We start from the raw sequence: 22,865 nt of genomic DNA on the forward strand, positions 1-22,865 counted from the left end.
ACACAGACGTATGAAAGACATGGGTTTCTGCTGTCGCATTCCTTGTGTCAAGCCACTCTTGAACCACAGACAGCGTCAGAAGCGTCTTGCCTGGGCTAAAGAGAAACAGGACTGGACTGCTGGTGAGTGGTCCAAAGTCATGTTCTCTGATGAAAGTAAATTTTGCATTTCCTTTGGAAATCAAGGTCCCAGAGTCTGGAGGAAAAGAAGAGAGGCACTTCATCCACGTTGCTTGAAGTCCAGTGTAAAGTTTCCACAGTCAGTGATGGTTTGGGGTGCCATGTCATCTGCTGGTGTTGGTCCATTGTGTTTTCTGAGGTCCAGGGTCAACGCAGCCACATACCAGGAAGTTTTAGAGCACTTCATGCTTCCTGCAGCTGACCAACTTTTTGGAGATGCAGATTTCATTTTCCAACAGGACTTGGCACCTGCACACAGTGCCAAAGCTACCAGTACCTGGTTGAAGGACCATGGTATCCCTGTTCTTAATTGGCCAGCAAACTCTCCTGACCTTAACCCCATAGAAAATCTATGGGGTATTGTGAAGAAGAAGATGCAATACACCAGACCCAACAATTCAGAAGAGCTAAAAGCCACTATTAGAGCAACCTGGGCTATCATAACACCTGAGCAGTGCCACAGACTGATCGACTCCATGCCACGCCGCATTGCTGCAGTAATACAGGCCAAAGGAGGCCCAACTAAATACTGAGTGCTGTACATGCTCATACTTTTCATGTTCATACTTTTCAGTTGGCCAACATTTCTATAAATCCTTTGTTTTTATTGGTCTTCAGTAATATTCTAATTTTCTGATATGATGAATTTGAGATTTTCATTTGTTGTCATTTGTAATCATCAAAATTAAACAAAATAAACATCTGAAATATATGAGTTTGTATGTAATGTATGAATATAATATACAAGTTTCACTTTTTAAATGGAATTACTGAAATCAATCTACTTTTTCATGATATTCTAATTTTATGACCAGCACCTGTACATTCTATGTTTCTCTATTACTTAAAATCCTAATATATTGCATTCAGGTTTGTAATTGTAGCCTGGCGGTGATTATGGGGCATCAATTCCTTCTCCAAGTACTAGAAATAAAGTATAGTATATGTTTTAAAGTAAGGCGCCCCCAGTATGAAGAGAACCACTGTATAAAGTATTTGGTAAAAAGAAATTTAGCAAAGCCGGCAGGGATAGAAAGAGAGGAAAATCCTGAGCTATACAACAGCCAATTAAAAGAATCCAAACCGAAGCGGAAGATGAAAAAAGGAGGGCAAAATTGAAAAATTCTGTTTCTCACTCCACTCATATGTCCTCTTGTCCCATTTAGTCCGTTGCCTGTCTAACATTCTCACTCTTATCCAAGCCTTACCTTCTCTTTTCCGCTAGAAAAGCAGCACGATTATCCCACTGACTTGAGCTGCAGAACAAATCACTTTAGCGAAGGAAAGTGTGCAGATAGAGCTAGTAGAGAAAAAGAGAGACAAGAGGAAACGATTCCCACTGAGTCACAAAAAGGGACAGAGTGAGAGAGTTTGCGAGGGAAATTAAAGCACATTTCAGCCTGAAAGGAAGCGATTTCAGGGGCAGGAAAAAGTGAGGCAAAAAAAGAAACCAGGAACAGGGAGATGGCATCTCATGGCGCAGAAAGGTTTGCAACAATTCTCCTGAGACCTAGGAGAGGAAAAGAGGAAAGGGGACCTTTTAGGACACCTCTAATAAGGAAGATTCATGATGACCGATGCACTAAAAGATAAGGGAAATGAGGGGGAAAGATGGCAGGAAGAAAAGAGGAGACATGATAACAGAGGGAGAAATCAAGGATTAGATCAGGCAGAAGGAGAGACTGTGGGTTAAAATAAAAACAGAAGACAGATGTGAGAATGAGATTAGACACCAAGGCAGCAGGAGAGGAGATCAGTGAGAATAAATGGGGAGAAATACACTTAAGGGGAGGTATGAGAGTTGAGGAAAAACAGGAGAATTTGACTGAACAAAGGTAATGAGAGACACGACAGCAAGATTTGTAAAAGAAGTATGTATTATTTATAAAGGGAGAATTTCTTTTTTGGCATTTAATTATTTCTTTTTGATGATTGGCAGAGTTCTTTCCCCCAAAGAAAGATGAAGTGATAATCTTAGACCGGCAAGAGAAAGCGGGAGAGATCTACAGGGAAAGTAATGGGAGAGATTCTCAAAGTCAGCTATTTCATGGAGTCAGTACTCCACAAAACTCTGATTAACCTAGAGCAAGTGTTCCCCTCGCACACACACGTACATATAAGCACCGCAAACTTCATTTGCATAGATACTGTGGAAACATGTTCTTCTCGCAGACTCTGGGGATAGCGGGGAAAAAATGTACATCCAGATGGGAAGAGATGGAGTGGTTGCCAACAGACGACCCCATATGAATAGGATCTATGAGCTGTTGTTATTGTTTTAATTAAAGCGGCAACAACATCAGGGGTTAGGCACTGTGGTCTTCCCCCCTCTGCATCGATTTCTTTGCAAGTCCGTGGCCGGCATGCAAAGAAAACACAAGCTCTTGGCTCGCCTCCAATTGACAGATAATGACAGATAATGAATGGGGTGACAGTGACTCCAGCTGATTCAAGGATATAGGGAAGCTTGTTTGGGGCAAATGGAGACAGTTCATCTCCTATCCTGCTTGTCTGTTCTGTTCAGTCTTCACCTTGCTCCGCCCTTAGAGACGTAGACAGGGAGCAATAGGTGCACACCAATGTGGTAATTCAGTCAGCTAACCCTGAATCAGAGAGGTAGTTTCTGGAATTTACTGTGAGCAAGGGTGAGCCAGCAGGCCACCTGGCTGCCTTCCATGTGCCCCCCTCTTTTAACTTGATAAAGCCTCATACAGCTGCCCACCCCCTCACTGTTTCAATCCTCTTCTGTCCTCCCCCTCTCTTTGCTTAGAAGCCAAAGCCTTGCAGGGCCATTAGCTTAGGTCCTTGCACAGCCTTGTCTTATGAAATTGTGTGCCTATTATTTATTTATTTGTTTATATATTTCCAGATGATGACCTCTCTTGAATGTCTATTGATCTTGTTTATAAAGAACCCTTTTCTCCCAGTCTTTTGACTGTGGGGCAGAACACCAAACACTGTGAAATACTGCCCTCGCTTGGATGGACAGAGAGATTAATTTTGTCACCACTGTTTTTGTTTTTTGTTTTTTTTTTTACATTTTGCAATTTTACAGACTCAAAGTAAAATATATTTTGCTGGAAGTTGTATTTGATAGACAGACACAAAGAACTATATGATGACAAATTGAGATAAAAATAATATAGTTGCATATTTATTTTCAAACCACAAAAAAAAAACAGAAATCTGTTAGATAAAATCCAGAATCTGTGTGTAAGTTGTCTTGAAACTCACATTCTTTCCTTTTTTTTGCTGCAATTCTCAACTGGATTCAAATTCTTGTTTTGACTGCACCGTTCTAATGCATGGATATGCTTTAATCTAAAACATTAAATTGTACATTTAGCATTATCCTGCATGATGGAGAACCTCCACCCTGCTCTCAATTTTTTGCAGTATTCAAATACTTTGCTTCGAGTGTTTCGCTGTGTTTAAATTTATTTGTCTCCACTGAAGAAAAACATTCCCATAGCATTACGTAACCAATACCATGCGTATCTGCGAGGATATTTATTTTCCCAGTTAAGTGCAGTGTTAATATACTAGCAAATAAGTTTACTGTGGTCTAATCTTATCCCAACACCTTCCTGGTTTTTGCTGTGTCCCTTTCATAACTTGTGGCAATGCCAAGCATGAGATTGCTTGGCCTGAGTCATCATTTTAGAGGGTGTAAGAGTAAAGGGGGTTGGATATAAAATGCATAACACAAATTAAAGATTTCTTCCTGAAGAAACCATTAAAATCCATGTGTTATTTCCCCTCCATTTCACAGCTTTGTAATGCTGTGTTGGTCTACCAACAGGGTCCTTCTAAAATACCTACAAATTCTAAGTTTTTAAATGCAAAAATGTGGAAAAGTTCATAGTGCTGTGAATACCTTCGCAAGGCACAGTTTTTATCGGTTGATCATAGCTGTCAGTGCAGTACCACAACATCGATTGCTCGAGGCATTCTCCTTTAATACGAGGCTTCGCTCGCGGAGTATTTTATTACGGCACACATTTTAATGGGGCTGAGATTAATACCTCTGTCACAGAGGTTGATTCGCCTCCCCCCCACCCCATGCCTCACATTTTCTCCCCCCAGTTTCTGCGCTGCTCTGCGGATCAGAGGCGCAGGCTTGTGGCCTTCAAATGAATGGGAGCCTATAAAACCTACAGTCAAACTAAAGTGCCGTACCCAGCTGCGTTATGAGCAGAAGTGGAGGAATGCGTCATCTCTCATATATTTCGTCCAGCCCTCGCCAGCTGCTTTATTATATCCAAAACCTCACTTCCTAACTCCCTGCTAGAATTTCCTGGTTAGATTCCTGCATCATTCCATCTACCACCAGCCAGCAGGTGTTTCTGGGTGGCATCTCTCAGTAGGCAGCCACGGAAATCAGTCAACCCGATTGAAACAGCCGTAAATGCTTGTTAATATTTTAGTTTCCTTTGTGACTTTTCTTTGAGCGGTGCTGCTATACCACTGCAACTAATTTCCTTTGAAGGGGAGACAGCTGTCAGGAGAAAAAGGAGCAAAGTACAAATGGACAGCTAATTAGTTTTTTTGGCATCACACACAAACTTTAACCACTTCCTTTCTCTCTCTCTCTCTCCTGTTTGAAATCCTCTCTCAGTTGCGTCTGATCAGTCACTCATCCCACAGACAGACAGTCTCTGTTTTGTTTCCTTGCTGGGATGCAAAGCAGTACTTTATTACAATTAGCATTGTTTAAAACAATGGATGTATGGCCCTGCCCAGTTGCTATGGTGTTGAGTAATAACTTCCATTAGAAAAATAATTGGGATGGCGTTGGCAGGCCCTGATGGCCCTTGATATGAATCACAATATTGATGTAGAGAAAGGGAGCAATAATGACTTCAATTAGTGGTAATTGTCAAGTTTTTTTCAGTTCCACAGAGTATCAGAGTCTCCTTTGTCTCTATTCCCACTTGATTTTAATTTCTTCTGTCCTTCCATTCAGTATATCTGGCATGACTCAGTGTTTCACCCCTCTAACATGATGAATATGTAAGCTTTAAGTATTTAATTAAAAGAGATTAAAATCAAGAGGAGAATTGGATTTGGATTAAGTTGGGGAGATGAGATGATGTCAGAGTAGCTTATTTGCAATATGCCACCCTCTGTATTTCGCTCACGCTCACCTGTGGGTGTACATGCGTGCACAAATCCACTCTTCGGGTTGCAGATATAGACATTTATTTTGTCCCAAAGCAGTCAAGTCAGCACCTTCTGTCGTTGCCCTACCATCTGTTTTGTCTCCCATCATTTCCCGCTTTCCAAAGGTGTTTTTTCAGAGCCCAGAGACAATGCAGCACTCTGCAGTGATATGCATGTGTATAAAGTCTCATTGCCTATTTCATCACTTCGCTTCAATATTGATGCTCTTCTTTCCCTAAATCTTCCCCACGGCCAGCATTTTGCAGGGGAAGTGGGGGGTTGCAAATAGGGATGCAAATTACTAGTTTGTGAAAGCCAGTGAGCGGATCCTCTCCTGAAGGTAACCCCTGGCTCAAAACCATGTGACTAATTGCTCGTCAAATAATTCATATTCAAACAATGGCCCCCAGTGTTCCTTCAGCTCAGCAGGAGGGGGACAATCGGCAAAGTTTTGTCAGCAAACATGGACCATGCAAAGAAAAACCAATGTCTTTGTCGCTGACTTTTTGTGCTTTCAGAAACATCAAAGATGCTCCCTGCTATTTTCTTACCTCCCATTGTCTAAAGATGTCGGTTAGCAATCAGTTTTAATTAACAGATTGTTCGAGGAAGTATCAGCAAGTGTTCAGTTTGCTCTGTGTGCATTCCAACTCAGTTCTCATTTGCAGGTGAGCAGTTGTAAGAAGCTGGTGTTAGCAAAGGTGTCTGAATGTCTGCGGTAGCCATTCAGAAGTGCCAAAGCTGGTGCATCATCCTGCCACTCTAATAGGGAACCATTAGATTTGAATAATGGGATGTAATCAGTTGGGTTTAGCATGCACCTGGATGATGAATTGCTGTATGAATGTGTAATGCTATATCAGAGCTCTCCACTTCAGACTCATACAATAAGTCTGCAATAGGAAATTAGTTACAGTTGGTTTCAAGGCTCGTCAGTCTATCAAATTAGGCATTGGGGCACTTAAACTGTGTCAATGCCAGTCCCATCCCCGGAGGAAGAAGGAGGAGGGTTGGGGGTTTGGGTTTGGCAACATGACCTGGTAAAATTCCAGTTCTGCTACTAGAATGAGAAAAGGCTCTCAATTAATGTCAACAACCAGGGCAGAGATGAAGACAAGCAGAAAAAAAACACTACTGAGGAAATTAGAGTTCCAATTATCCTAATACTGATTGCCAACAACAAGAACATTACAACACCAAATTTAGAAAAAAAAAAAAAAATCAACCTTTATATGTTTCTCCAGAGGCAATAAAATAATACAGGAAATAAAGGTAAAAAAAAATAAATGTTGGCACATTTATTGATACCTCTCATATCCCTTTTTTATTCATAGTTTACTTTATCTAGGTAAATATAGTTATAAGGAAGTTTTAACTAGAAGTCCATGTTTTCTGAGGTAGAAATATGACAAGACACTTCCAGCCTGACATGGCCCATATTTTTGAGGCTGCATTAGATACCTTTTTTTTATTTCTGTATTTTTTTTATGTAGCATTTCTAGCAAGATGTATTAGAAAGATAAAATAATATTAAAAGCTCCTTGCTTGGAAAAAAAAAAAAGTATCCATTAACATACCAGCCATAGCTTGCTATCTACATGGTCTGATGCTAGAAAAAAAACATTTTTTCTATTCTATGTTCACAAAGGTTTATCTATGAAGCTTGGGGAATCCTACAGGGGCTTTATTTGTTGCTGTATGCTTTGGTCAAATAAGAGGAAGATTGATGTTTTCTGCAGCAACCACTTTATCGTATGCCAAGTCATTTTGAGTTAATTAGAAATTGTGTTTCATTAAGTTGCGTCTGTCAGATTAGAAGTGCCATCAAATACCTTTTTTCAAAATGATAAACTTAAAGCATGTGTTGAACATACTTTTGATTTAGTCAAAGTTTCTCTATCTATCTTCATCAGTCTCTTTTTTCTGTCCCACAATCACAACACAGGAAGCTTTCCAAACTCTACTGGGATTTTAATTGGAACTGACAGTTTTGGTCAGATGGGAGTAAGATTTGACTTTTTGATAGCAAACACTCCAGGTGTGAATATTTAAGAATAAAAAAATAATGTGGGGAAAAACAGAAAAAAAAACCACATGATGCTTACTGTTAAGTCTACTGGATGATCTGTAATAATGTGAGCCTGTTTCTCCTCTGAGGGCCCTGGAGACCTTATTAGAGCACAACATCATGAACTCTTTGGAATACTAGTAGAATCTAGTGGACTTTACCAGTAAACTAAAACCTGGTCATCAGTTGATCTGTCAGCATGTGATAATGATCAAAAGATATGGACCTGTCAACAAAGAAATGCTTACTTTGGTACAAATCAAAGATAACTTCTTAATCTGTTAAGGCCCCAACCTTATGAAATCTTAAAGGAGAGGATATAGTCTGTCCTGCTGCAAAAGAAAATTATTTATAATGCTGACAACAGAACAAACGAATGTGGCACCAGTTGTAAAATGGCACTAAATTTTTCTACATTCTAAGGCTGAGATTATGCTGCTGCAATAGACGATGAATTTATTACGCATTTTTATAAGGAGTGCCAAGAAATGTAGCTAGCACTGAATATTTGCAGCCTTGAATTGATTAAATCGGTTAAACTACCCTGAGGCAAAATAGCCGTTGGTACATGAGATGGCAAAGGATGAACGGTGATGATTATTATCATTCTTATAATAATCGTAGAGTGTTTTTGCTCATAAAAACCTATTCAGACAGAATCCTTCAGTGTCATCTCTGTCTTCCTTTCCTCTCTTTTCCTCCCCCTCTCTGTTTTTTTCTGTCATTCTGTCCATATGATGAATAGGACGTAAATGAGCGATGCGTTAAGTACCTTATTTTGAAAGACTCTATCCTAGGAGAGTTTTGAATTTATCCTTTTTTTTCTAAGTGCAGCCATTCCCTATGCTCTCTTCTCTCTGTGCTTTTTGCTCTTCATCATACAGTCCTTGCATCACTATATGAACATCCATCTTTCTCTCCCACAGCCCGCTGTCAAGCAGTGCAAGCAGAGAATGTGACAGTCCTGGAGGGAGGCACTGCCCAGATATCCTGTCGCCTGCAGAACTACGATGGCTCAATCGTGGTCATCCAGAATCCCCGCCGGCAGACTCTGTTCTTCAACGGCACACGAGGTGTGTAGCTGAAAATCTGTCTGTGGATACATTTGCCATCACTGATATTAGAGGAAGTCTTTTATGGAAACATTGCTACTGACACCCATGCCATTTATGCCAATTTTTTTTTTCAATTTTAACTTAAAAATCCTTTCATATTAGGAATACAGATAAAGTTAATTCAGGTTTACTCTAAACTTTAACAGTGTGATGGCTTTAAAAGCCTAGTTTAAAGCTTTCCACATAATCCAGGCTTAACCCTACTGATGGAATCAGAGCTTATTAGAGTCCTCATTAGAGCACAACCTTGCACATTTTTTAAGCAGCTTCATGGTAAATTACCATTGTAACCAATATTATAATCAAGGCACATTTAATTTGCATCCTCAGGGTAGGCAAAGACTAGATGTTGTTACTTGCTAATTAAATGCAAGGGCAAGTTGCTACCTTCTCCAGATTCTTTGTAACTGCTGCTAGGAAACCTTCGAGCCACAAAATAGTGATCAGCGATTCTAAGTGTTGCCTTTGAATTTCTATTTGTGGCTGCTTGAATGAAGCAGAAGTAACGTTATGTTTTGTGGCACAGCAGTAAATTCTCATGCACCTCATATTTTTTTGATAAGACATTGTAATGGGATATGAAAAATAAATTATTTCAGCTGTAGGGCAAGTTTCTGGATTTTGTGAGTTCCAGACAATTAAAAATAAGAAAACCTAGCTGCTTTCTGCCCATCTGTATCTCCTCCAAACTTGAACTTGAAATCAGGCAGAACTGGGAAATCAAAATGTTTTGCCTTTGATTGTTATTTTGTGTGTGTTTTTATTTTTGTTTTTTCCACAGTCTGTTATTTTGCAGCTTGGTTATATTTTTCCTGCCCTTGTTTCTTTTAAACTAACTCTCAACTTGTAAATCTTTAATTTTGTTTGTTTAATTTTCCTCCCAGTCAAAGGTTTGAAATCTACATGCCTTCTTTGTATCTTTTGCACTTTTCAAATACTTACGCAATGAAACTGATTATTTGCAGTGTCTGACAAAAGTAATCACAACCCTAACGTTTTTTTTGTTTTTTTTTATCTAACTGAAATCTTTAATGTATTTTACTGGGATTTTATGATACAGATATATGCACAACAGCATATAATTGTGAAAAAATGTGGTGCATGGGTTTTACAAATAAGATTCTGACTAAGATTATGAATATTCTCAAATTAAAATGTATTTGGCTTGCTTGGTAAAATTGGATGATGAGTATATTTAAACATTTTTGATCCAGAACAGAAAATTAGATTTTGATCTCTTACATTATATTCTACCTCTGGTTTATGTTTAGTCTCTTTCTCCCATTGGAAGTTGAACTTCAACAGAAATATCAAGCATATTTCAGCATCAACATCTCTTTTCCATAATAGCAGATTTGTGAAAACTTTTAGTTGTTTTTTGCAGATGTTCCCACTTGAGCTGTGGAATGCTGCATCCTCCCTAAAGTTACCAATGTTCTCCAGGCTTTATCTCTGATTAATGCACTGTCTAATCTTTCATTTTGTTGGACAACAATGTTTTGGTAGGTTTGCTAGAATTCCATACTCTTTACACTTTTGGATGCTGTGTTGGATATTTATTTTATATAACCTAACACTGAGTAAAATTTCTAGATTTCTGTTACGCATTTCATGGTTTTAATGATTATCGTTTAAAGGAGAATTCCGGTTTTTAACACTTTTAGCCCATTTTCTGTAGTGTCCAGGATGAAATCGAATGATCGACACCAAAATTTTGACAATTGGTCCTGTCTCTGCTTTTTGGGTCATGCAGAATCCCCCCCTGGCTGCTTCAGAATGGCTTGCATAGAGCATGTCCGATAATGTCCTTAAAACAACCTTAAACGTTCTTTTTTTTAAATATGCTACTCACCGGGTCGTCAGCGCTGTTCAATGACGTTCCAAAAAAAGTTTCGTGAAGAAAAAACGTTCCTGTAGTGTTTTATTTAGCATTTTGTAAATCCCATTGAGTTCTGTTGGAATAGTCAATATCCCTCCGCCACCGGAAACGGAAATGGGGAAAAGACTACACTTAGTTGTAGTCTTTTCGCTTCACTCTGTGTACTCCGACGTCGAGGTGCTAACGTCTCTATTAAACACTTTAAAAAAACTCTGAAAATGGAATACGAAAGGTGGATTCTTGATGAGGACATATTGGACTTTGAGTTTGACGGTAGAGGATACCGTTTTGAACCGGAATATACTGAGGAGGAGTATATAGAGACATTGTCGCCAACTAGTGGTCTGGAGTGTGCAACGCTTCAGATTCGAACGGGAAGCGGAAGTTTATAAGCGGTTGTGATGTATCGGAAAAAATAGTTCCGGGATTTACAAAATGCTAAATAAAACAAGACAGGAACGGTTTTTCTTCACAAAACTTTTTTTGGAACGTCATTGAACAGCGCTGACGACCCGGTGAGCAGCATATTTTAAAAAAAGAACGTTTAAGGTTGTTTTAAGGACATTATCGGACATGCACTATGGAAGCCATTCTGAAGCAGCCAGGGGGGGATTCTGCATGAGCCAAAAAGCAGAGACAGGACCAATTGTCAAAATTTTGGTGTCGATCATTCGATTTCATCCTGGACACTACAGAAAATGGGCTAAAAGTGTTAAAAACCGGAATTCTCCTTTAATTGTGATCTCTACCAAACCTCAGATACTTTCATAGCACAGTTGTGTTCATATTGAAAGGACATTGGGCACAGGTGGGTTCCCTTTGCAACTTCTAAGGGCAGTTGGTGATAACCAAAGCATGGCACACTGCAAAAACATTCTGAAAATGACTAAAAACCTCTTAAAATAAGTGTATTTACCCTTAATTTGAGTAGGTAAATAAGATGATTTGCTAAGATGGATTTCTACCCTTAAAATAAGATAATATATATTATGAACTTGAAATAAGAGACTGCAGTTTTGTTTTCTTATTTTAAATAGGGATGCACGATATAATCGGCCCCCTATCGGTATCGGCCTGTATCGGCCTTAAAACTGAATGTCGGACATCGGCCACCCCACCGATATTTAACCCGATATTTGATCAGCTTCTAAGTTTCTAAAGTCTAAAAAAAAAAAAAAATACTACTTCTTCTTCTTCCTCAAAAACTTATTTTTTACAGACTTAAAAACTTCTAAAGACGAGGGAAAAAATATTGATACATTAAAATATCACAATATCTTCAAACACCATATCAATCTCTTTTACTAATGAAATATTGCTATATGGCATCGTTATGCTACGAAATCCCCCGAAATTTCACAAATTTTGCCATATTTTTATATGTTGATATATTGACGCGGTTTCGATCTATTTTACTAACAAAATCTCACAAGAATTTGCAAAATATCACGAGTTTGTAACAGAACGATGAAATTTCACGATGAGATTTTGAAAGTAAAATAGATCGATACCGCGTTTTTAATAATCTATTTGATATCAGCATATGAAAATATATTTGTGTATATTATTTTTCAAAGTGTCAGAAATTGATAACAAAACTGCTATTTTCAATGAATACTTATTTTTGTCCAGCTTTAACATCGGTATCGATATCGGTTATCGGCTACATGAGTTTTAGAATATCGGCATATCGGATATCGGCCAAAATCCTAATATCGTGCATCCCTAATTTTAAATGTGAATTGTCTTATTCAATTGTCTCACTTACCTACTATATTCAAGAAAAATGACTTACTTAGATTTACATATTTGCAGTGCTGTCCAACTAAAATAAGTAGTATCACAATAAATTAGGATAAAATGCATGCAGGAATTTCTAGCCTGGAAAACCACGTTGATAATATGTAGCACCCAGGTTTAGCGCTACATATTATTAATCTGGAACTTCTTCCATGCAAAACTATTAGAGAAAGCAGTTAAGTTCTTTAGAGGTGATTGGGTGACACGATATCTAATACCTGCCTACCAAAGTTTTTTTTAGCCTGTCAGGGTAACAAATGAAATAGCAGCAGATGCCATGAGAAACCACAACAGCTTACACTTGTACGGTCCTGTTTATCATCTAATGAATTGTGCCAAAACAGATGTGATAGCAGCAGGTACGTCTTGTCCTCCTTCTCTGTCATGTTTATTTTGATTTTTCTTTGGACTCAGCTGCTCTTGCTTTTATCACAGGCTCCCAGCAACATGTCCCGCCTTAAACCATAATACTACCATGTGATTGGCCCACAGGTTTGGGTCAACCTAAAGGATTTAAGTTGAGGCAGAAGATTCATTCTCATGTATTTGGGAACTAAAAAATCCAGCTTTCAGGAAAGGTGAATGAATTTTCCTTCTGATTCCCAATTATTTAATAATTAAAAAAAAAAATCACATGGTGGGTATAAATACTTTTTCAGAGCACTTTGCCAATTAGCAATCAATCATAAAATGTCACCCTTGAAACCTGAATTAAACCTGAAAAAGTGCACCAAGCTATTATGTGAGAGTGAATTCAGGGTGTTTCAAATGAGGTGTTATCTGGTCTCAGCTGGTCATTATGCTGCCTAATAATTTCAGCCCATTCAAAGCACAAGTCCTAAAAATAAGATGAATCATTATAAACCTTGTGTGGCTGAACTGCAACCAAGAGGAATATTGGTAATAAAAGTGAAAGGCAGGCTTTTTTTTAGTAGATGGCAGAGTATTAAAGATCTGTCAAAGTGAAGAAATCAAAATACTGAACTCAAAAGCGAAAGATGATGGAAAAGCATTTTAAAAAATCATCGTCTCACTTTGATATATGGCAAATTTCTTCTGGCTTGACAGAGATTTTGTACCATCAGAAAAAACAGCATGTTTATCAAAGTTATTGCAATAACTCTCTCATAAGCTTATAAACTGCAAATTAGCTTAACCTTGTCATTGAAATATGCAAATAAACGACTACTTGTAAAAAATATTCAAACTCCAAATAGCCGCTTAAAAACCTGTCCTTCATAGTTAATATGTAATTTCTTAATAAGTCAGAAAGTATTAGAGGTTTGTAGTCAAGGTCAATTTTCAACAATATTACTTTCACCTTCCAACTATAAAATAAATTGTTGCTCAATTTTATCACAAACATAATCTCCAAAAGTTATACAGTGCAGCTAAATTGGAAACCTCAAACCTTGTCTGAAAAAGCACTAACTAACCTGGCAGCTCACTAATCTGCAAAGTCCTCAGTGCTGATTTTTATTTGTTGTCTTTTTTTACAGCACAAGGAGATTTTCTTTCTATTTCCAAAGGGCAGATAATTTGTTTTTCTTTATTTTTTCTTATCTTGCTTTACCCATTAAAACTTGTAAGTGATTATGATTTGCAGTAGGATTGTTCCAGTCATTTTATTGTGTGACAGGTGGTAATTTTCCATGCTTGATTTAGAGAGGGTGGAAGAAAGAAAGACTGCTGTATCTGAACGTTGCTGACCTCAAGCGTAACATGCAATATTTTTTCAGCCTTAATCTGGCACAGTTTACTCAGGCCATACGTCTTAACTGCCAGTCAAGCATAATTTCATTTCATTCATTGATTAAAACTGAAAATTGCACACCAGCAGCCATTAAATTGCCTGAATGTTTAAACATTTATTAACATTCAGCTCAGCAGAAATCATAAGTTAGTCTGTGATTAGATAGCATTACCTGCAAGGGTGCCACGTGACAGTGCAAGAGGTCCAGAAGCAATGCATAATCCAGTCTTAACCTCATAAAGTGTTATCCAGCGTTATAAAAACATGATCAGATTCCCTTTTTTCCAAAACTTTCCATGTTTTGTACTATTTGGGGTAACCAATTATAAGGTGTACCTCTTTTCTGTCTTTTATAATATTTACAGTCAACATTGCAGTATTTTGTGAGTGTTTCCTCTCAGTCCACAGACTGCAAAATGTAGACAGGTTAACCTTGGTGAACAATACTGCAGGTGTTGTCAGGGGGGAAAAGGATATAGAAGGGACAGAAAGGATTTCATTTAGTATGTGCATACAGCATGTATGGAATTGAAAATTAACTCCTTTGTTTATTATTTGAAAAACAGAATTAAAAGTAAAACATGGAATGAATAAAAGCACTGTTGATGTACCAACTTGTGATATTTACCAAAATAATCATAGGAGATAACTAGATATTATCTCTTAAAGGAAACTAATATGAGAAATTTTTTTTATTATGCATTATTTTATATTATACATCATAATATACATATTTTCAGTATATTTGTCCAAATTGAAAAATTCAGGGTCATAATGTTTTAAATATAATTACATATGCGTGTGTGTCTGTGTCCATTTGTGTTTATGAGCAAAGCCCTTGGTTTCAAACTGCCTTAAATATCTTATTTCTATTAAATATAAATGCAATAAATGTTTTTGTTTTTGTTTTTTTCGACCACATTCTTAGTTCTAAAGTCTGGTTACAGAGAGACCTTGCATCAGTTCAAGGTAATAAACAGAAGCATGATGAATAGCCTAAGGTCCTGAGGTTAGATAAAAATTAAACCTTGATCTGATGAAAACATGTTAAAAGGAAAATACTTGCAATGCTTTTACATCATGTGTTAACTTAAGGGTAAAATGTGCTTAAATTGCAACTGTTGCTTTTTATTGTGAGAACATAAACCAAACTGGGGATAGTGCATCTTATGCAAAGGCAAGTTTATTTAATGGACTTGTAAAAACAATGCCTAATTTTTGTTCATGTTTTGGAGACAGACAAAACAAACAGCAGTGAGTCACACTTTATGCCTCTAATCATTTGTTATGACGTTGTTTGGAAACATTTATATTTGAAAACATTTTTTATTCCTAATCATAAAGAGCTACCAACAGCAATTATTTTTGATTTGGCAATCAAGACCATTCACTAAGAAGCAGTCGCACTAACAATAATTTACTTTATATTTTCAGCAAGGAAAATTTACAATAAAGACACATTTATTGCAGATACAGTTTCACATTTCATGCATACAACCGTCTGCTCTGCCATCCTTATCCCCATTTCCTTTGTGCATCGCCTCGTTAAAAATGCAGAAGAAATTGGAGATTTGAAGTTGGTGCTTTAAGGCAGAGAACGTTACTTTTAGCCGTGACTCCGATTCTATCAGATCAGCAACAACTGTATTTTCTATTAAGTATTAACTATACTATAGGATGCTATACAGAGTTCAGCCAATATGTAACATTTCTACTGCTACAGGGCTTTGTTACTCACATGACCTCAAACCTCAGTTTGTTTCATTTTCATGTTTTCTGATAGACAAACACAAAGGGCACACTATTATAAACTGGAAATAACATTATACATGATTTACAATTTTTTTGACATAGGAAATCTAACAAGTCCGGTGTGTGCAGCTACCCTGAGGAACCCTGAGCTTTTTAGAATCATATATGGCTGTAATTTAGTGGAATTGGAAATGTATTTTTAAATAAATTCATTTTCCACTGTGCTTACACCCAACTTAATAAATCTGTACTTTATTAATTTGCTGATGAAAATTAATGTAGCACTAGTTACAATGTGTTGCATAATTACACGATGCAACACATCTGATGCAGCTAACAGCTAAGAAATACTTTTAATACCAAAAATCCAATATGGGATCAGTAAACGGCTTTGGATCCAAAAGAGTTGAGTCCGAATCTTAGAAATCGGAATCAAATCAATTATTGGAATTTAGATGGATACCTAGACGTATTCTTTATCAAATCTAGAGCTTTGCCCATTTTTCTTTGCAAAATAGCTTAACCTAAGTCAGATTGGATGGAAAACATCAGTTAACAGTCATGTAACATTTTTACCACTGAGTCTTCATTAGTTTTGGGAAATGAATTGACTTGAAAAGGGCAAATGTAAATCATTTGATGTAAACTGTAGCTTTGGCTGCATGCTTAGCTTTTTCTCCAACTGGAAGGGGACCCTTTTCCCAAATCTCCATCCGTTTTCAACCCATAACAGGATTTCTCCTAGAATTGTCCTGTGTTTAATCAAATCTGAACAGCGTCCTTGTCCTTGGTAAACAAAGAATCCCCAAAGGAAGGTCCTGCATCACCATGTTTATAATTGGATGTTTGGTGGTGTTAGTTTTCCACTGCTCAAAGAGATTAGAATTTATAAAACTTTGGTCTCATCAGAAGAGAGTCCATCTTCCTCATTCCTCATCTGTGCAACAGATTAAGCAGCTCCAGCTATGGATCCATTCAGCTTCTCATCGTTGCCTTCTCATTTTTAGTGACAGTGATTTTGATTTGCAGTGTCAGATGCTTGTCTGCATACTGGTGAACTGATAGGATAATCTATTCTAACCTAAAGTGCTCCATAGTTTTATGCCTGAGCTGCCTGGTCTGTTCCTCGATCCCACTGGTGCTGTTTGTTCACTTATTTTTTGTTTGTTTATTTTTAATCAAACAAGAATTTAACAGTCTTTATAGAACATAGAACTAAGGGCCCCCATTTGGATTGTGTCATTTAAACATTAACTTTGCTGTCCAACCTTCTTTACCTGGATAATTATTCATTATTGATAATCACTATATTACTCTAATGATAAGGTTAGAGTTGCACAGAGAAGCTTCTGAGTCTTCTTCCAGACAAAGAAAGTAAAAAAATAAAAAAATATATCCCCCAGTTATCCGAAGCTGACAACAGTGAAGATGCAACTGTTTCACCATGTGTGCCTATTGGCTACTGAGTAATGACTAAGTAATTACTTGTGGATAATGCAAAGGAAGTAGAGCCTCCTCCTCAGGGACAAACATTTAAAAAGGCCCTGGGCTTCAGAGCAGCATTTAAAGTTAACATTAACAATTAAATAATAGTATAAATAAACTAACCTTGCCTTACCTGCACGGTCATTTCATTTTAATATTCATCTCCTATAACAATTTATCCCTTTTAATTATTCATTTTTATTGCCTTTAATACCAAGTTTTAATACTAAGTTTATGAATTTTTTTATGTTATCCCCTATATGCTGCTACAAAGAACTTTTGTCCATGTTTTCCTTTTATATTTTGTTCATCTGCAGCTATTTGAATTGTCTTACTACTAAATAGTACTCTATGAATAAGACTGCTTTGCCTTAGTTTTTTCCTAACGTTCGGTAATCCAGGATACACGTCACAATCATTGTGCACGATTCTGTGTTCCATCACATAAAATCCAGGTGAACTACATTACAGTTTGTAAAACATGACCAAACAGGACAAAGTTTTAACATGAATAATTTTGCAGCTCACTAATTTATCTTCTGAAACTGTTACCCATCTGCCACCCCTAGTACAAACCCAGGCCTCCATTCATCTCTATTAGCTCTAAACTCCCCAGTACAGGCACTGCATAGTGAGGAAAACCGAGCGGCATGTTGTGTAAACTAGCGAGCAGTTGGATTTTCGTTTTTATGAGAAGGGGGACGGTCAGCTTCAGCAGAGGAGGGGGGCTAACCAAATGGTGCCTTTCTCCCCCTCAGTGCTCCATGTCTCCATTTCTCCTCCTTTTGCCAGCCCTCATCAGCATTCAAATGAGACAGGACAATAAAGGTGAACTTGGACTAGAACAGCAGTCTGACATTTAGTTGCCATTTTGTGCAGAGAGTAGGAAAAATACTTTGCTGTCTGTGGGGAATAGCTCTAACAATCGTCACCCCGATACTCAGGAGAAAGATGAAAAAAGTCTGGAAGAGGTGGAGATTATGGTGCTGCTGAATCTGAAGGAGTGTAGTATCTCCTTTCTTCCTATACTCTATTGTATTCAGTATCCTACTGCCAGTGTTTTGCAGTAAATACTTTTCTTAGTCTACAGTATGTCTTTCAGTTTGCTTCCCCTCCGTTTCGCTCCCTCTAGAAAACAAACAAAGACACACTTACTGTACCCACAAAAATCTATCTGCAGCTCTCAGTCTCTAACATAGGAAATTGTGCTGTGAGGTGACTAGGTGCTACATAACGGTGGCATTAGGTTTTTATCTCAGTGAGCCAAACACAAAAGAAGCAGAAAAGGGACCGAGCCAAACACAGAATGAGAGCTGTTTCACGGTCAGCTCAATACAAACTGAGCCTTAGAGGTATTTATGTGAATCTCTGGTCACAAAGTTACTGTCATCCACAGCTATTGAATTATTGCTTATTACAAGCTCCTTTTCTCCCATTAACTCAACTCCTATCCTTTCATAAGAAAAACTGCTACATTATTACCTTTTCACTTCTCTGCTTTCAATGCATTTTTTTTTCTTCATGCCTTACAATGTTCCGTATTTGAGGTTCAAGCTGGGCTGCAATTGTTATATTTCAAAATATGATGTTAAATTACAACTTGGAGTTTTCATCTACTCTCTGACTTCTCATTTTGTACTTTCTTTATCTGCTTTGTTTAATGTTTTTTTTTTTTTTTACTGTACATATAGCAATATACATAGCGTTAAAAAATTGAAGTCAGGCAATTGATGGTAATTAAAACCTTAAAACAATTTTCTCTCAAATTAGAAACAGAAATAAGGAACGCTTCGCAGAACGAATGCACACATTTTACATCATGACATTTCAATCTGTACTTGGGAGAAAATGAGCAGGAAATGAGGGAACTTATTCATGGGCTGAGTTGTATCAATTCACATATTGAAGCTGCTCTGGAGCTCTGGAGACTTCGTTTCAAGCTTGCTCAGAACTTCCTTCATTTTTTTTTCCTAAAGTGAAGATTTAGCAGCGCTATCAATTCCAGGGCAGTAATCATCTGGGATGCGCACAGCCTCTATTTCTTCTGCTGATCTGTTCATAGGAGTGACATCACAAATTAGATGGTAAAGATCTATCCAGGCTCCTTACTTTATGAGGTAGAACCAACTATTCTCTAAAAACAGAGCAAAGGCCATGTAATAACTGACTTCAAAGCTTAAATTGTCACGCCACTAAATTATCAGGCCTTTCTTTCTCTTCGGAATTTGTTGCAACTCACTACAGAGACTATGTAAAAGGTGAAATGTATCTACAGAGATGTGAACTGAAGAAGATTTTTATCTGGAACGGAAATATTTGTTTTAAATCTACTTGCAACAACAAATGACTGCTACCATGCAGGTACTGTATGAACCCGAAGTACCTGCAGTGTTAAAGCAGAACAAACTATACAAAGTCTAGGCTTTATTTTCCCATGTAGGGGCTGCACACTGTTGCAGTGGGTACCACTGCTGCCTTGCAGCAAGACGTTTCTGGGTTTGATTCCTGGCCCGGGGTCTTTCTGCATGGAGTTTGATTGTTCTCCCTGAGTATGCGTGGGTTCTCTCCAGGTACTCAGGTTTCCTCCCACAGTCCAAAAAAATGACTGTTGGGTTAGTTGGCTTTCCTAAATCATCTTTAGGTGTGCGTGTTCACGTGAATGGTTGTTTGTCTCTGAGTTGCGCTGCAATAGACTGGCGACCTGTCCAGGGTGTGTCCATTGACAGCTGGAGATAGGCACCAGCACTCGCGACCCCAGCAGGGATAAAGCATGATGGAAAATGGATGATGTTATCATGAGAACCAAAACCTTATGTGTAATTTTGTATAACTTTGTTACTTAAGTGTCCCTTTAAAAGTTGCACCTTTAATGTTTGTCTATTTTTAATATTTGCCTTCTTTACTTTACAAACCTTTTCCAAATTTGTCTGAGGATAACTCTTGTCCACAGCCCTCTTTAAGTAAACTATTCATGGTTTTACTCACGCTCCTGCTGTCTAATTTAATTTCAGAAGGTTTAAGCAGGTGTCCAGCTCTAGTGTTGTCCCTGTAGGTGCATATTGTCCCCAATCTTATTTTCATTGCAGCATTCACTCTCCAATGGGGATTTTTAAAAGCTGTATTTTATGTTTGCATGCTCCTCCTAACCGATACCTTTAAACACTAACATCCTGTCAGAAGACTGTGACTCCAGCCCAAGGATGTCGATTTGTAAATGTCAGAAAATGTAACAAGAGTTAAGTGTAATTAGGTGAATTATATTGACTACAAGGTGTTAACTCAGGAGGAGTGACTTTTGAAAATGAATTAAAATGGTACTTTAAAAATTAGGCTAAGTGCGTGCACACTTATGCAATCACATTACAGTAGCTTTTAATTTTTTTTCTTCTAACAAATATGTTTGTTTTCCATTTAATTTGTGCTGTTTTTGTGTTAGTTTTCATGCAGAGAAGCTTTTGATTTTTGTTTTTTTTGTTTTTTTCTTCAGCGTATCTTTTTCCATCACAGAAGTGTGGCACTTAAACAGGGGTTTGTACTCATTATAGAGGGATTGTATAAAATAACATCTAAAACAGTAAATGGGCCAAGAGCAAAATAATGAATAACTGTCAAAAAAGTTAACACCCTACCCTTCCCCCTTTTTTGTTCACTTCCAACATAGTACCAAGTTCTTTGTCTCCTTATTTCAACATTCTCCTTTATTTTTCCACCAAACTCTAGCTCTGAAGGACGACCGTTTCCAGATGGTGCTCTTCACGCCGCAGCTGGTGCGCATCACCCTGACTAACGTCAGCGTGTCGGATGAGGGAGGCTACTTCTGCCAGCTTTACACGGATTCCACACACCACCAGGTGGCGACGCTCTCGGTTTCCGTCCCCCCAGAAACCCCCACAGTGGAGGTGAAGCAGCAGGCTGTTGAAGGGGGCGAGGCTGAGCTCACCTGCGTGTCGCCACGCAGCAAGCCGGCTGCCACTCTACGCTGGATGCGCAATGGCCGGGAAATATCAGGTATGAGAAAGCATCTCAGAGTGATGGATGGGTAGATGATGAGGGGGGATGGATATGAAAGTTAATGAGCTGGTATAAGACAGGTAGAAAGGTGGGGTTACACCACAGATTGAGTGCAGAATAAAATAGGAATAAATGGTGGAGTGATTGATGGGTTGACAGGATGAAAGGCAGATGAATCAGGAAAAGAGAACAGGTGAAGACAGATAGAGAGATGGAAGAAACATTAGGATTGGAGCTGTAGAGCTGTCAAATTTTCAACTAACATTTTCTCTGTTTAAATTGCTACAATCTAAGCACCTCTTTACGATAGAGCGACAGTAATTCTGCAGTTCGATTGTTTAAAGAGGCCATCGTCAATTTATTATAGAACCAGACCCTATGCTGTGTAATACCAGGATTTACAGATTCCCTACATCTGCAAATATTTTCTTTTTTTAAATAATTTCTAGAGATCTAGATCAATGTATAGTTTGGTTCAGTAGAAACTGTTTAACAAAATATAGATCTTTGTGTCAATGTGCATTCTATGGCACAAACATATAATGAAGCAGTTCTAAATTACACTGAATGTTTATGTGTGATCTGCTGATGATCTTAGAGCGGAGCTGATGCACCATCACCTGGTAAAGCATTATTTTCTGTGCCTTTCCAAGTGCTAGCTGCAGCCTTTGTGTATCAGCCCATCTGTTTGCCTTTAATAAAGCTTCAGAAAGTGAAATGCATCTCAGTTGGTTTTAGATCAAGGGATTGACTCTGGTCACTGCAGGATGCTCATCTTTTTTACCACCAGAATCTTCTGGTTGGCTTTTGCAATATGTTTTGGGTCATTGGCTATCTGTTCTGTGAAGCTTCTTCCAATCAAGCTTTTTGAATTTGACTGGGCCTGAGCTGATAGGATATTCACTGAAAATATAGTAGGCTTTAAAATTCATACGGCTCAGTCTCTTCTTTTTATCCTATCATCAGTAAACACTGAGCTATCACTCTGTCTTCATTTTGAATTTTGTTCATAAATATTTCCAGCCTTCTGTCGTTTTTGTCATGCCCATCATTCCGGTTACAGTTAATCTTAGTTTTTTCTGGTCAGAAAAGAAAAAAGGAGCTATTGCAAAAATTCCTTTTTTCACTCTTTGCTGATAGAATTACAAAAGTATTCCTACCCCAAAAACTTTTAAAACACTTTTTCACATCACATCCTCATGCATCTTCATTTATTTTAGTAGGATTTTTGTGAGAGACACAAAACAGTCCAGAATTTCGTAGAAAATAAAGGTTAAAAGATTCTTAACAGTTTTTACAAATACCAATCTAAAAGGTGTGGCATGCATATCTTATAGGTGTGTATCAATACCAAACCGTACCAAATTGCAATTACAGCTTTTGCGTTATTTCTACTGCAGCAACGTACACATGCATTGGTCTCTAATCTTTCAGGGTTGATATTATGAAACCTTTAGACGTGTCTGTTCCCTTACATATCTGAATCAAATGGCTGAACTACCTCGTTATCAGCAAGGCTATGCAGAGCTCTGCTAATGAGCTTATATTGGACTCAGGTGTGCTGAAGCAGACGCTCATGTAAATGTTGCAGGACGGCAATCTGAGAGGACTGAAGTTCAGACCACTGCTTCAACTAAACCAGGGGATGCATTCAGACTGA

At 37.9% G+C, this 22,865-nt stretch overlaps 1 protein-coding gene across 4 annotated transcripts in view; it reads left to right on the top strand.

Moving 5' to 3' along the window:
* cadm4 (cell adhesion molecule 4) overlaps positions 1–22,865 on the top strand; it is a 278,976-nt gene that overhangs the window by 208,373 nt on the left and 47,738 nt on the right. For all 4 annotated transcript variants that reach the window (XM_038307100.1, XM_038307097.1, XM_038307101.1 and 1 more), the window contains exons 2-3: positions 8,337–8,483; positions 20,915–21,202. In XM_038307100.1, coding sequence (XP_038163028.1) covers positions 8,337–8,483; positions 20,915–21,202 — 435 coding nt within the window. The remainder of the gene's footprint in view (positions 1–8,336; positions 8,484–20,914; positions 21,203–22,865) is intronic.

This window comes from Cyprinodon tularosa, unplaced genomic scaffold, assembly GCF_016077235.1.
Source record: "Cyprinodon tularosa strain WSP-4 unplaced genomic scaffold, ASM1607723v1 ctg60, whole genome shotgun sequence".
Classification (NCBI taxonomy): domain Eukaryota; kingdom Metazoa; phylum Chordata; class Actinopteri; order Cyprinodontiformes; family Cyprinodontidae; genus Cyprinodon; species Cyprinodon tularosa.